Source organism: Aegilops tauschii, chromosome 2 (genome assembly GCF_002575655.3).
Source record: "Aegilops tauschii subsp. strangulata cultivar AL8/78 chromosome 2, Aet v6.0, whole genome shotgun sequence".
Lineage (NCBI taxonomy): Eukaryota > Viridiplantae > Streptophyta > Magnoliopsida > Poales > Poaceae > Aegilops > Aegilops tauschii.
The window spans coordinates 206639202-206654114 of record NC_053036.3 but is presented as its reverse complement, the minus strand read 5'-3'; the positions used below and the strand labels follow the sequence as shown (position 1 = coordinate 206654114).

Here is a 14913-nt window from a genome sequence, read left to right as displayed (position 1 = left end):
ATGATCACGGACATGACGAGGAGTCTCGAAATGGTCGAGACATAAAGATCGATATATTGGAAGCCTATATTTGGACATCGAATGGTTCCGGATGAAATCGGGATTTTACCGGAGTACCGGGAGGTTACCGGACCCCCCCGGGTAAGTATATGGGCCTTATTGGGCCATAGTGGAGGGAGAGAGAGAGGAGACCAGGGCAGGCCGCGTGCCCCCTCTCCCTCTGGTCCGAATTGGACTAGGAGGGGGGCACCCCCTTTCCGTCCTCCCTCTCCCCCCCTTCCTTCTCTCCTAGTCCAACTAGGGAAGGGGGGGGGAATCCTACTCCCGGTTTCCTTCCTCCCTCTCTCCCCTTCCTTCTCTCCTAGTCCAACTAGGGAGGGGGGGGGGGGAATCCCACTCCCGGTGGGAGTAGGACTCCTCCAGGGCGCGCCATAGGAGGGCCGACCCTTCCCCCTCCTCCACTCCTTTATATACGCGGGAGGGGGCACCCCATAGACACACAAGTTGATCATTGATCTTTTGGCCGTGTGCGGTGCCCCCCTCCACCATAATCCACCTCGGTCATATCGTAGCGGTGCTTAGGCGAAGCCCTGCGTCGGTAGCTTCATCAACACCGTCATCACGCCGTCGTGCTGACGGAACTCTCCCTCGAAGCTCTACTGGATCGTGAGTTCGTGGGACGTCACCGAGCTGAACGTGTGCAGATCGCGGAGGTGCCGTACGTTCGGTACTAGGATCGGTCGATCGTAAAGACGTGCGACTACATCAACCGCGTTGACATAACGCTTCCGCTTTCGGTCTACGAGGGTACGTGGACGACACTCTCCCCTCTCGTTACTATGCATCACCATGATCTTGCGTGTGCATAGGATTTTTTTTAAATTACTATGTTCCCCAACAATTTGATCCCGTGCCGCCGCCACCGTAGACACGGGTCGAGATATCGGGATCCGCCTGCGAGCCTTGGCCACACTCTGTACCTCCCCTCCAGCACCTCGCTGCCCGCCGGAAACCACAACACGAATGCTCTTCTCCGCATGCTTCTCAACGCCCTTCGTCTCCTGGTGACCTAACAGAATGGGTAAGTGGACGACAACTCCTCGCTGACTTCCGCCTCCCATGGTGGCTCTTCAATGCCCTCACGAGGTCCTCATCCGCCGATGCGACAACGAATCAAAGTAGAGTACCATTACCGTTAGTCGCTCGAGTTGCCATGCTTGCCCAGGACCGGTGACTGCAGGGTGCATCGCCCTGGTCCCGAATCCGGTGGCCTCCTGATCTCATCATCGACCGGCGCTCGGTCCATCTGCGGCATGTATTGCTGAGAGACGGAGAAGGAGAGAGTGAGAGGAATAGGAGGAGAATGGAGGGCGACAAAGAAGAAGGATAAGGTCATTCGCGCGAGGAGGGTCGGTCGAACGAGCACGTGGTTGTGGATGACGTGGAACGCTCCACTGCTTCAAGATTCGTGCATCCAATCCAACGGCCATCAAGAAGTTCGCTCGCAAAGCCAAAAAATCTGACGTCAGTCATTAAAGCGCATAGCGGAAACCTCCCAGTCCCGGCGGCGTCTCATCCTCAACGCACATCCCCTCTCTCCGCTGCACTCCTCCTCCTCCGTTGTACCCGCCGGTCTCCTCTTCCTCGAACACGGCCGCCGGCCCCGTTTCCTCGACCACGACGCCTCCACCGACGCCGTGCGAATCCCCATCGCCATGTCACCTGGAGCGTCATGTTCCGGCGTTCCGGTACCACTCCGCCCGGCCGGAACCCACACATTCCTCCTGCCGGCGGCTCCCCCATTCGTCTCAAAGTGCACCATCAATCGAAGAGATCCTCGGACGGCCTCTTCTTGTTTTGGTAAGGAGCCTGCTCAGCTTAATTGCTTGGGTGGGTCGTTCTACTACCAACAGCCTTTTATATTGCTCAAAAAAACGTTATGGGATTAACAAAGCTGAAACCACAGTAGGGTTCGTAGCTGATTCTTCTTTGCTGTCCTGCTGTAGGTAAAGCAATGACGCCAAAGCGCTGCTTTGTCGTGGCCGGCGGACTTACTTGGGTTGATGGGGTTGAAGAAGAGCTCATGGAGCTACAAAAGTACGATTCTCGTCACTATTATGCTGTGCTTAAGCTTCTGTTGTCGCTTCTTTTATCATGTCGTCAGGATTTACCAATAGCTGTAGCCATTGGTCTGGAGCTAGATTCTGAATTTCCTCTGACCTTAGATTTCACACTTGATGGTACTCATCTTGGTGTGACATCTAGAGTAAGTTGCTCTGTAGCTCTAAAGTCAGCCAGTCTGTTTCTTATTGATGACTCTGTAAACACCCTTACACATTTGAAGGACACAAGAGCAAAGTTCAGGGAAGTTAAAGAAGAGGCCGCCTTTGAGGCGTGGAAAGGTCTATCCCAAACTTCCTGTACCAGAACACATTCCAAGACCTTCTTATGTGGGTGCAAACATACCACAAGAACTACCCGCAGTTCGCCAAATACACAATGCCGATGGCATCGCTGGGATGAGAGCTGCTTGCAAACTTGCAGCCCGTTTACTAGACTTCGCGGGAACATTGGTTAAGGTATATTCTTTTTTCCATAGATAGGTAGAATCCTTTTATATCTAAATCATCTGAAGACTCTGCAGTGTACACTTCATAACAGTCATTATTTCACCGTCATTTCAGCCATCAGTTACTACAAATGAAATCGACAGGGCGGTGCATCATATGATAGTTGAGGCGGGTGCTTATCCTTCTCCACTTGGCTATGGTGGATTTCCTAAAAGTATCTGCACATCAGTAAATGAGTGTGTCTGCCATGGACTACCTGATTCAACACAGCTGCAGGTTCTGTAGGATGAAATTTGCATCTCTCTTTCTTTATTTTTCTGTCATGCCTATGTACTCTGGGATGAAAAATGTTGTTTCTGCTGCAGAATGGAGACATCATAAATATTGATGTAAATGTGTTCCTAAATGTAAGTTCTCTCTCCTAAGATTGTGCACATGCTTCGTTGGTATGTTTGGCATAGAGTCGGATTTTACTGACACATTCCCTAGTTTTAACACGATCTGTACCATTCTTTTCAGGGGTACCATGGTGGAACTTCCAGAACATTTGTATGCGGAGAAGCGGATGAATCTATCAAGCATTTCCTAAAGGTAAGCTATTATTGATTTGTGAGGTATTTCATCCACGAACATAGCCATTCAGTAACAGTTTGCACTAATGTGAGTTTTACGATGTTTTTGTCTGAAGGCATGTTGGATTTTAACAAATCCCTGTAGTATTTGTTCTACTTTATAGATCTAATTTTGAGGCTTAATGTTCTGAAATGACTTTTTTACATTTGGGCGACACACTATCTTCTCTTGTATCGAAAAAGAAAGTTCTTTCGTCCATGAAAACATGAAACCAAATGATCTTTATTGGGTTCAGGCAGCTGAAGAATGCTTGGAGAAGGGTATTTCTGTCTGCAGGGACGGTGTAAACTACAGAAAAATTGGCAAGAAGATAAGGTAGTTTTTCTACATGATACTATGTTTGTTACCTGTTAGTTGATTCTTTCTGAAAACTTAGACAACAAAAGCATCTGTCTATACATATTTTACTGGTCAATATACGCCGAAGAGAATATCATGGATAAACAAGACCTTGTTCTCGAATCTTAGGGCTCATTAGGTTTGCAGGATTTTAGGAGGATTCCCATAGGATTTTTTCCTATGTAGCATTCGTTTCACAAGAATGAAGGTACTAGATTCCTTAGGATTTTGTCCATATTGGCTTAATTTCTAATGATTCTTAGCATTAGGTAAGACCTCATGGAAAATTTGTAAGGATTAAAGTGGAGAGAGCATCCCAATCCTGTACTTTTCCTATTCCTTTGATTTAGAAATCCTGCAAGCTGAATGAGCCCTTAATATAGGATAACTTTCAGCTCTCTAATTTGTTTTCATACTGTCTTCGAAAAACCTGTGAAGCTAACTTTCAGAGCAAAATCAGTTTTCCGTTCTTACAAATTTTCCATTTCCACACTCGACCTGAAATGTTGCTTCAGGAGTTGGTTACATTTCAATAGATCTGAGTTTAGGCGTGCACTCTATTAACAAAAAACCCTTTGCACTGCAATTTTTAAAAATAAAATACTCAACTGAGTATCCCACCAAAGAGGCAGCATAAACTGTTAGTAAAACTGTTTTTTTTGCGACGTTAGTAAAACTGCTTATGACTAAATGACTTCAGGTTTCTTGTTTCATCATATTATTGCGGGTGGGCGTCACCGCTCAATCCCAACCATTCATTATCTCTTTCCATTTTAGTTACAACCAGCCTCTTATGTATTGGGTACCTTAGGTAATTTTCAAACAAGATGGTTTGCAAATGTTTGCTGATTTGAGAGAATATATGAAACAGTGAAAGACATGCTTGGAACGTGGAAATTTTCCTTGGTTTACCATACAACAAACTAGAGCAACTGTTCACTGCTACAGTTCCACCAAACATGTAGATATACTGTATAACTGCGTTGGTCGGTGGGTTGTGCTTGTTTGGCATCCAGATCCTAGATATCGTTTGGAGCATGGGAATTTTCCCGGATTCCTGTGAGGTTTGAACTACTTCCATGTGAAACTCGTGCAGAATCAGTGAATTCTAAATAGCAACAACACTTTTATTGCTATTGTAAGCTAAGTGTTAAATTTATAAAAACCAGTATGGCACTGAATCTAAACTAGACTAACACTGATACTCTTAAAAGCCAAATCGTCCAGTTTTTTATTGCTGCACCTTTGTACTGAGTTTTTCTGAAGAACATTTGTGATGCCGCGTATCTTTAAATTTTCTTCAAATTATTTCAGCAAGCTTGCTTATTTCTATGGCTATCATGTGGTGGAGCGCTTTGTTGGACATGGAATTGGAACTATGTTGCATTCTGAGCCACTTATCCTCCATCATGGTGAGCACTTATTTGATATTTCACTGCTCTTTTTGACCTACCTTACCATTGATATTCATCCGACTGCGAACATCTTTCTGTAGTTCAGCACCTTAGCATATAACATTACTTGATTTATGAGTTCCTGCTTGTAATGCTTATAATTTTTGCCAAGTCCAGTCCCTTGTTTAGAATATTTAGGCTGATATGAAGCAACACAGTTACATGTTCAGTATGCCAATTTGCATTGGTTGTCGTAACAAATTATTGCCGGGAATATAGGAACAGGTTGCTGAGTTTCAAAGGACAGGGGTAATGTCGTCTCATGTAATTGTTGCCAAGGATTTATACAGCTATGGGTTTACTATCTCCCATTCTTTCTTGGACGAACTGTTTTAAACTTTTAATAGTATACCTGAATTGTGTTGGACTAATAAGTTGACGTTTGAAGCATACAGTAGACTAATGAAAACCCTTTTTTGTAGCAAATGAAAACTCTGGTCGAATGGTTGAAGGACAAACATTCACAATTGGTACGTACTCGGGGCTCTCCTTTTATGTTTCGAGTTTTACTTCCAAACAGTTTGTAATTTTCATTTAAAACATGGTGTACTGGAATTTTCAGTGATTTGATTATGATTGAAAATGTTTTTCAGAAGATTGAACGTTGCTATAAAGAAAGGAAATGTGAATAGTCTTCAATAAGCATTATGTTTATTTATATGTCTAATCCTAGAAGCTCTTGGTATTTATTTGTAACTAAATTGGGAAGGAATGACTCTTGGAATTTCAGACCAAGTTGACAATCTTGATGAATTTTTTGCAGAACCTATACTTATAATGGACAAAGCAGAGTGTGTTACATGGGAAAATGGATGGACTACTGTCACTGACGATGGCAGCTGGGCAGCACAGTTTGAGCACACTGTATTGGTCACTAGGACGGGCGTAGAGATATTGACAAAACATTGATTACATCCCTTGCTATTGTAGTAAGAAGTTGTTGAGCCATCTACTTTCAGAACGAGGTGGTTCATAAAGCAGCCCCAGCAGCCAGCCAAGCACCCGAATCTCCACGACAACAACTTGTGTATGTTTTTCTTCTTTTCTTACTGCCATTCTCAACCATGATGTCTAAAACTAGTTACGGCGCATTCTATTGCTGCCCATAAGAAATACAGTATTCCTAACTTTTTTTGAAACAAGTATTCCTAACTTTGAGACCGAATGCAGATCCACATGTGGGAAGCCTCCCTTTTATGTAGCAACCGGCCAGGGGATAAATGTGGGGACATGCTATTGCATTGCTTGTGATCCCGTTGTCGGGAGACGAGGTCGTGCCTCGACAATTCACCACGGATGTAGTTTCTAGAAGAATCCCCAGATGTGTATATGTGGTAGTTTGGTTTGTTGGAAGTAGTAGATGCGGCATGGATTTAGAAACGACATGGAAGATTTCTTCAAGTTGCATGTCTGTCCCTGGTTTAATCAAAAGAACCATTTCTAGTTTATTGTTGTGACTCAAGATGGTCTTAAGCTTAACACTGGTCACCAGTAACTCAGATACTAGCAAACCTACTTAATCTTATATAAGTTTATAAAACTAAAACAGCAGTGATGGCAGCATTTTTTTTTGTGATGAGCGATGGCAAGAATTTCAACGCTTGCAGGCTAGTGTAAATTTCTTGGATGAAAACTTTGTTATTTATGGTTGGAACTTGGAAGCGCAACACGGAGGCATTGCATTGGAGTTTGACACAATTTATGGCACGAGAGAGGGAGAGCGTCAGAGTTTCCATGGGATGGACCCTCGGCGTTACCCACGCGAGATCTTCTGCTGATTCATTTCGTCATGCTGCTACTAGTACTACTCCCTCCGTCTAGGTGTATAAGTTGAAGAGGGAAACGAGAAAACTTATGTATTTTTTCTAATTAATAGCATTGCATGCGATGAACTAACCACTGCATGTCATGTTTGGTAGTCTCAAGTCATTGAAAGCATGCACGGTCCATATCTCTTATTGGTTGATATGTCACAAAACAAGGAACGAGTAGAGAGTTAATGTATCGTGCCTAAGTGTTTTGAGATTATTTAATTTTCGTAAGGTGACTTACTCATCTAAACGGAGGGAGTTGTCTTTTGTTTTGGCTGGCGCCTGCAGACTGCAGTTCAGTTTACTGGTTGTAGCATTCACATAAGAATGTTTTTGAATCCCTCTGGAGCGCAGGCAGCATTTTGGACGTTGTAGATCTGCGTGTGTGTGTAATCTTCATTCACGGGGAACTTGTTGTTGCGACTGTTGCAGTAGAAGAAACGGGCGAGGACAAGAAAGACAGGCTTGCACAGCCAGCTGCTGGAGTGAAGTGGAAGTGTGAACCACTCTAATCTTATGGAGGCTTGTCCCCACCGGCCAGGCGGCTCAGTGTCACTGTCACGGGCTCGCTGCCGCCTGGACCTTGTCCCTTCCCCACTGAAAGAAAGAAAGACTTTTAATAAGCAAGATTAGATACTAATTAATACGTACCACTACTACCAAATAAACCTCATATCATAAAGAGAATCCATTCAAAAAAAGGAGGCTCCCCTCGGGAAGGAAGCTAACAACCAAGAAAGAAAGCAAGAAACAAACAGCCAATTCGAGATTCATTCCGTCGCCAATCACCAACCCCTTACCTCCCCCCCCCCCCCCCCCCCCCACCCCACACCACACCACCTTCCTCCATCCCCGCCCTCACTCCGGAATTCAGACAAGGAAAGGAAATTCCTGAAGAAAGCACGCGAGGAGCTCCTCCAAAGCACGCACCGCCAATCTCTCTCGAAAGAGGAGAGGAGAGGAGAGGCAATCCCCTTCCCTTCCCTTCCCAGCAGGAGCAGGACAAGTTGGACGGACAATGGGGGCTAGGAGCAGAGGAGGCACACGCAGCCTGCTCCTCCTCTCGCTCCACCTTCTCTGCCTCCATTCCTGTCTGCGCTGTAAGCTCTCGGTCTCTCACCATCCACATACGCTTGCTTGCCACTGCGCTCTCTTTCTGCGCCTGCTAATGTTTGCCTGCAGGCTCGGTCTCCGCGGCGGGCTCCGGCGACCCCTACGTCGGCGTGACGATCGGCACGGCGGTGACCAACCTGCTGTCCCCGTCGGACCTCGCGGCGTTCCTCCGCGCGCAGCGCATCACCCACGTGCGCCTCTACGACGCCGACCCACGCCTGCTCTCCGCGCTCGCCTCCTCCGGCGCCACCGCCATCGTCGGCGTCCCAAACGACGAGCTCCTCGCGCTCGGCTCCTCCCCGGCCACCGCCTCCGCCTGGGTCGCCCGCCGGGTGCTCCCCTTCGCCGCCGCCAACTCCACCAGCCCGGGCCTCATCTCCGCCATCGCCGTCGGCGACGAGGTCCCCACCGCCCTGCCCTCCGCGCTCCCCATCCTCCTCCCCGCCATCCAGTCCCTCGCCGCCGCGCTCGCCGCCGCCAACCTCTCCTCCATCCCCGTCTCCACCCCGCTCCCTTTCTCCATCGTCCTCGAGCCCTTTCCCCCGTCCCAGGCCTACTTCAACCAGTCCCTCGCCAAATCCTTCCTCCTCCCGCTCCTCTCCCACCTCGCCAACACCTCCGCGCCGCTCATGCTCAACCTCTACCCCTACTACTCGCTGATGCAGAGCAGCGGCGTCGTGCCGGTCGACAACGCCATGTTCAAGCCGCTCCCGCCGTCGCTGGAGATGGTCGACCCCAACACGCTGCTCCACTACACCAACGTGTTCGACGCCATGCTCGACGCGGTGTACGTCGCCCTCAAGAACCTCAACGTCAGCGCGGGCATCCCGGTGCTGGTCACCGAGACCGGGTGGCCGTCCTACGGGGACCGCAAGGAAGAGCCGTACGCCAGCAAGGACAACGCCAACACCTACAACTCCAACCTCATCAAGCACGTCACGGAGAAGCCCGGGACGCCTATGCGGCCCGGCGCGCAGGCCAGCGTGTACATCTACGAGCTCTTCAACGAGGACCTGCGGCCGGGGCCGGCGTCGGAGGCCAACTGGGGGCTCTTCCACGGCAACGGCACGCCGGTGTACCTGCTCCACGTCACCGGGAAGGACGGTTTCTTGGGGAACGACACGACGGACCGGACGTTCTGCATCGCGGCGGACGACGCCGACGAGAAGGCGGTGCAGGCTGCCATGGACTGGGCATGCGGCCCCGGCCGGTCTGACTGCACGGCGATACAGCCCGGGGAGGGGTGCTACGAGCCCAACGACGTGCGGAGCCACGCGTCGTTCGCCTTCAACACCTACTACCAGTCGCAGGGCAAGGCCGGCGGCTCCTGCTACTTCCAGGGCGCCGGCATGGTCACCACCACCGATCCCAGTGAGTACTGCCACTTTCTGAATTCTGACGCATATACTCCTACTAGATAACATTGCTTGAGAAATGAATTTTTCCTTGCTAATTTAGTGAGCATCGGTCGTTCTTGGGTTTGACATTGATCATTCTCTCTGTTTGGTCTTCCAATCGCAATTGGTTGTCTGTAGTTTTCTGCCGTTCCTTTTTGGTTACTTGATTGCGCGCTTGGGATTGACAAAGACTTGGTAGCAATGCTTGTAGTATCATGTCTCATGAACACTTATTCTCATGCTCGTGAGTGGCGACAGGGAGTGAGGAACTGCACATCCTAAATTATCTGACAAGTGACTGCTTAAAGATTTGCAACTGCTTATCGGTGTCGATGGTTGGATAGACAGCACAGTATGGCGCCAGACCATTTCAGGGTAGACGTATAGTATTATGTCAATAATGCAATAAGCCAGTGGAAGTGTTTTTCTTCCGGCTTCAATTTTCATTCATGTAGGAGCGACGCCATTGTCACGCCCCAAAAGTAGATGGCACTCGTGGAATCATTCCGGAAAGTTGTTCGATTTGTCTTATCATTGGAGATTGGAGACCACTTTGCAATTAGCATTTCCACGGCAAAGAAAGTTGCAATTAGTATTTATTCCATTGATGTGGTTAGGAGAAGGGTTGCTTTTCTTAGTTCTAGGACTGGTAGGGGATATGACTAGTGCAGCAACCAAGTGTGCTATCTGGTAGGAATTGTTATTTCGTGTTAAGGAAGGTATGGCTTAGGGCCTCCGGACGGGGCCTGATGATTGAGCCCATACTGCCCAGCTTTTATCAGAGTTCAGAAAATCGCAAGCCCGCTCCTTAGGCTTGACGGTGTATGACATGACCTTTCTACAAGGCTAAATTGTGAGCTTTTAGACAGCTAATTAGTGCTACGAAAAGGTTGGTTCAGAACAAACTACATCATTCATTTTGCAGCATCATTTCTGAAGCTTGCAAATACACGATTCTGGTAACTCATGCATCATCCAGGTCCCAGCTTTCAGAGACTTATGGATGATGTTTTGGTACCTATAGCCCGCTCTTTTTAATATCACTCAAGTCCATGGCCACTTAACAGAAGCTGAGCTGGTTCTTGCTGTAGATTGTTTGATAGTAGTAGTACTCTGCCAAGTCTGCAAGAGTGCTCTGGGCGTGGAGCGTCTTGATCTGATTGGCCCCAGCCACAGTGCCATTTCACAAAGAGAAAAAGGGCGCCACAAGAATGCAAAAAAGAATCCCCTTTCTCGCATGTGAGTAGGAGCAACGATATGTTCACATCACATGCAAGGCACATTCGCACCTCTTCAGTCTTCACTCCCATCACTTTCCTCAGCTTTACCATCTCATTCTTCTCACCAGGCTTTATTTTTTTTACAAAAATATATATTTCATGAATCTGTTACCTCTGAAATTCTTGCCCAAGTTTTAATATCTTAATAGGGCCTTCAGATGTCATCTGAACTCAGTGGGGGAAATGATTGCTGTTTTACTTCTTCTCCTTTCGTTAAAGTATAATCATCACGGTTTTGCATGCATCTTCGTGCTTGTTTTTCATAGTGTCAAATATGGCTGCATTGAATTGTTCTCCCGTTCAAAATACTTCAAACTGTTGGTGGAAAAACGTTTCAGATAAAGATCGCTACTCCTCAGAAAAGTATGGTCATGGCTAATTGTAAGGTAGTATAGGTCTCGCATACATTATGGCATGTGGCATGCTTCAAAAGCTAAAGCTGAGATCTTTCTTGTTACACATGATGACGTACGTGTAGATATTCCTGCATTGGTACGCACTGCATTTTCATGTGCAACCTACTCGGCTGGAGGTTTGAGCATTGTTGGGTAGCAACGCGAATCTTTGGAGTTCCGCCTTTTTTTTTTTGGGGGGGGGGGGGGGGGGGGGGGCGCGGGGGGCAATATCATACCTTGCTGCCATATTTGATACAGTGTTACTCCTACTCAAAGTCTCGTCATCATGAACCCTCTTGTTTCATGACATACAAGTACTAAATTGACCCTCTATATAGGTGTGTCCGTTTAACTGCTTTCGTGGCCTATGATCAACAGATGAACTGTGGTCAACAACATCGTTCATATCACGGTGCCTTGTTTAATCATGGTTCACCGACATTGACATAGAGGCCCTGGTTAGGAACTGAAGCACTCTTGGCCTTTGGATTGCGGTACCGTTACCATCTCACAAGAATTTTTTATCGACCTAATGTAGCGAAACTGAAGTACTGAACTCACGCTAGTTGCAACCAAGTGGGGACCTATTTGGACAGTGGCTGTTGTCCTGAACAAAAGCAAGTTTGATAATGATTTTTCGGATAAAATGTACTACGTACTACTAATATTTATGTTGGAGAAAAACTAAGGGAAAAGATGAAGTGCATGCTAGGATTTTTCAGATCTGGATGCCATCTAGACAGACCTTTTGAAATTCATAATACGGTTCAAGAGTCAAAGACAAAGTGTATCCATGCAAGTGGCCCATTGGAGTGTATGTGGGGAGCATGTATTGTTTGTCTGGTATGGGAATAGTATTATTATGGACACTTTTGTATGGTGTTCTCCCATTCTTCTTCCCTGGTTGATTTTTTTACACAGCAATGTTACAAAGTGCTGATGCAGATTAGCAGTTCGCCGGGGTCTGAACATTTAGTGTTTCTGTATCTAATCTACTTGTATCTTTTTCTTAGGGAAATACTTGTATCTTTTTAGTAAGTGTCAATCAGTCATTGACTGGTACGAGAAGTACCGAACGAAAGCTCTGTGTGTACTTGACTGACCTAGATGTTAGGACGCCAATGGGGATGCGGATGCTGTCACACATGGGCCCAGCAAATAATAATTATGTGGTCCTTAGTGCCTACAGACTGTTTCCTTTTTCAAAATGGTAATGTGTGCTACAAATACTACAAATTGTTCATACACGTGGAACTGAAGTTAGATTCAGGCTTCCAATATCATACAAGAACTCATTTCATACGTAGATTCAATTCAATTTTGCAGCTTGTACTATTTTCTAAATCTAGCATGGATTAATTCCTGCTTTTACTAGTAAAGAGGGATTGTTCTGATGGTAGATTTGTACTCTGTGTGTTTATTTACAGGTGCAAATAACTGCTAGCACACTGTTGAAATTTTCTTCATGTTCTCTTACCTATGTTCAGAAGTCACATTCTTTTTCCAGTCTCATCTGAGATATTACACATTTTCTAGAGTAGCTTATTTTGTTCAAATATTTGACTACTCTTATCAGCTATCACAGTATCATATATTGCCTCAAGGTAGTTAACGGACAAGTTGATAGCAAATTGCGCTTTCATGTTGATGCATTATCTAAATTTCATGCTAATGAGTTTGCTAGGCTGCTTTAATCTTTTACTAGTATTACTTTCAGATTAACCCTGAAGGTCCTTTCTGATTTTCTAACCAGTCGATACATTTTGTTGTACAGGTCATGATAGCTGCATCTTTGTTGGAAGGTACATTTCTGAATTTTTTATTCAAATGTCTGAAAGATCTTATACTTCAGTATTTAAGATATGTCCAACCGATTTTGTATGCCACATAATACAAGTAACCTGGGTTAGAGTCCTTTGCTAATTAAGGAAATAGATAATTTTGATTTGCTTTCAAATCTTTCAGTAGAATACTTACCAAGACATAATAGAACCCCTGGAATTAACGAACCCTGAATTTCTACTAGAGCCTGAGAATGTGACGACCAACTTAAATTTCTAAGACTAGAAAATTCTTGTCTGAATCACAAATTCATAGCCTACTCTATCTTCTCAATATCGGACATATCTTAAATAGTGAAGTATAAAATGAAACCACAATTTTCACCAAATATGGACTGCTTCTAATGCTCTATATTCATGCAGTAAATTGTATAGCAACGTCACCAAATCTGACGGTGCAAACACAACCACAACGCAGACAAGTGATGCTGAAGGATCTGCGGTATGGAGACTGAGAACAGGAAGGGAGAAAGGTTTCTTGTCTGTCCTCCGTTTGTTGTTGAGCCTGATGGTGGTGGTTATCATGACGAATTCAAACTTTTGGACATAACAGGAACGTGTTAATTGAAGAGAATTAGAATTTTTGGAATGACATATTAGAGGTGGGGGCGGTGGTTGTATGTTTAGTGATTCTTTATTGTTAGATAAGCATCAATAAATTATTCTTATTTCTTTCTTCGAGATGCTTGATATGCTGAAATTTCAAACATCTCAAGAATCCGTGATGTGAAGTGACCTGACTTGTCGCAAAATGTATATCACAATCTTATTTTTGCGATGAATGTAGTACATACTTAAGATGTCGGTTAAAGAACAAGAAGGACGCGCTTCTGTGATGTGGATGCAAGTAGGCCTTTCTTGAATTCGCTGGAACGGCCTTCTTGGATTCGTTAGACACGAGAATGCACATGGTCAGTGGCGGATCTAGGATTTGAAAATGTGGGGGCAACCATTAACAACATTCCAATGGATAATTTCTTTTATTACACAACACCAAAGTTAGTATGATGGACAAGCATTACACTAGTAAAATAAAAATAAAAATTTGTTTGTGGGGGCCATGGCCCCATTACCCCACCCTTAGATCCGCCACTGCACGTAGTACATCATGGCTTAACATGCCAGTTTTTTAACTATGGTTCGGTCACCAAATTTTTTAAACTATGGTTTGGCACCAAATTCCAGAGTTCGAAACCCCAAAACGCATCTTATTTTTCAGTTCTCACTCGAGTGCGTGTGCATGCCAGCGGTTCAACCCGGACATGGTTTTCTCCCGGTTCGCGCAAAAACAGGCGAGTTCAACCCGTTCTCTCTGGTCCATTTGCGGGGCGGTCCAGAGAGCTTAAGAAACCACATGCCTTAAGCGCTAGTATAAAAAGGCAAACATTTTTAAGAAACCACATTCCTTAAAGCATTTTTGCTTAAGAAACCAAAAATATATTAAACATGTTTCTGATATATAAAAAATGTACATGGTGTATGGGAAAAAGAAACATTATATTTTTTTTAAATGTTCTTCAAAAAGGTTTCTGATGTATACGAAAAATGTTCAGAGTGTACGAACAAAAGTAGAGATCAAAACATATGTTTGGAAAAAACTAATCATGTATTTAAGTGGTGTTAAAAATATATAATTTTATATATTTATTGCAACAATTTAACATGTGTACAAAAAGCAAATAGCCATCAAAACATATGTTTGAAAGAAAGTTAATCATGTATGTGAAAAATGTTAAAGATGTATAAGAAAAATGTAATCGATGTATACGAAAATTTTAGACTTGTGTCAAAAAAATCAAAGAAAAAAACAAAGAAAACCAAAAAAGGAAGAAAAGGTGAAAAAGAAAAGAAAAGAAACGGCTGAAAATCAAGAAGAGAAACAAAGAAAACCATTAAAAAAACAGAGAAAGACCAAAAATAACAAAGAAAACAACAAAGAAAAAGCAAAACGAAAAAAGATGGGTCAAAACCAGACAAGTATAGCTATTAGACAACAAGGAAAAAAAAACTGATGTACAACCAGCGAATGAACGTGTTGACTATAAACTGGTTGTTGGGCCGGCCTATTTGTAGGATTGAG

At 44.8% G+C, this 14913-nt stretch overlaps 2 protein-coding genes across 2 annotated transcripts; both read left to right on the top strand.

Annotated features, from left to right (window-relative positions):
* Nucleotides 1-1534: 1534 nt before the first annotated feature.
* On the top strand, nucleotides 1535-6444 carry LOC109770872 (methionine aminopeptidase 1B, chloroplastic). The gene is made up of 11 exons (XM_020329587.4): nucleotides 1535-1860; nucleotides 2007-2097; nucleotides 2345-2579; nucleotides 2685-2846; nucleotides 2936-2977; nucleotides 3090-3161; nucleotides 3439-3518; nucleotides 4857-4954; nucleotides 5419-5466; nucleotides 5760-6023; nucleotides 6167-6444. The coding sequence occupies exons 1-10, from the start codon at nucleotides 1716-1718 to the stop codon at nucleotides 5903-5905; spliced, it is 1119 nt and encodes a 372-aa protein (XP_020185176.4). The 5' UTR covers nucleotides 1535-1715; the 3' UTR covers nucleotides 5906-6023; nucleotides 6167-6444.
* A 1140-nt stretch (nucleotides 6445-7584) lies between these two features.
* Nucleotides 7585-13653, top strand: LOC109770871 (glucan endo-1,3-beta-glucosidase 1). The gene is made up of 4 exons (XM_020329586.3): nucleotides 7585-7907; nucleotides 7990-9291; nucleotides 12767-12794; nucleotides 13197-13653. The coding sequence occupies exons 1-4, from the start codon at nucleotides 7826-7828 to the stop codon at nucleotides 13381-13383; spliced, it is 1599 nt and encodes a 532-aa protein (XP_020185175.1). The 5' UTR covers nucleotides 7585-7825; the 3' UTR covers nucleotides 13384-13653.
* Nucleotides 13654-14913: the final 1260 nt, after the last annotated feature.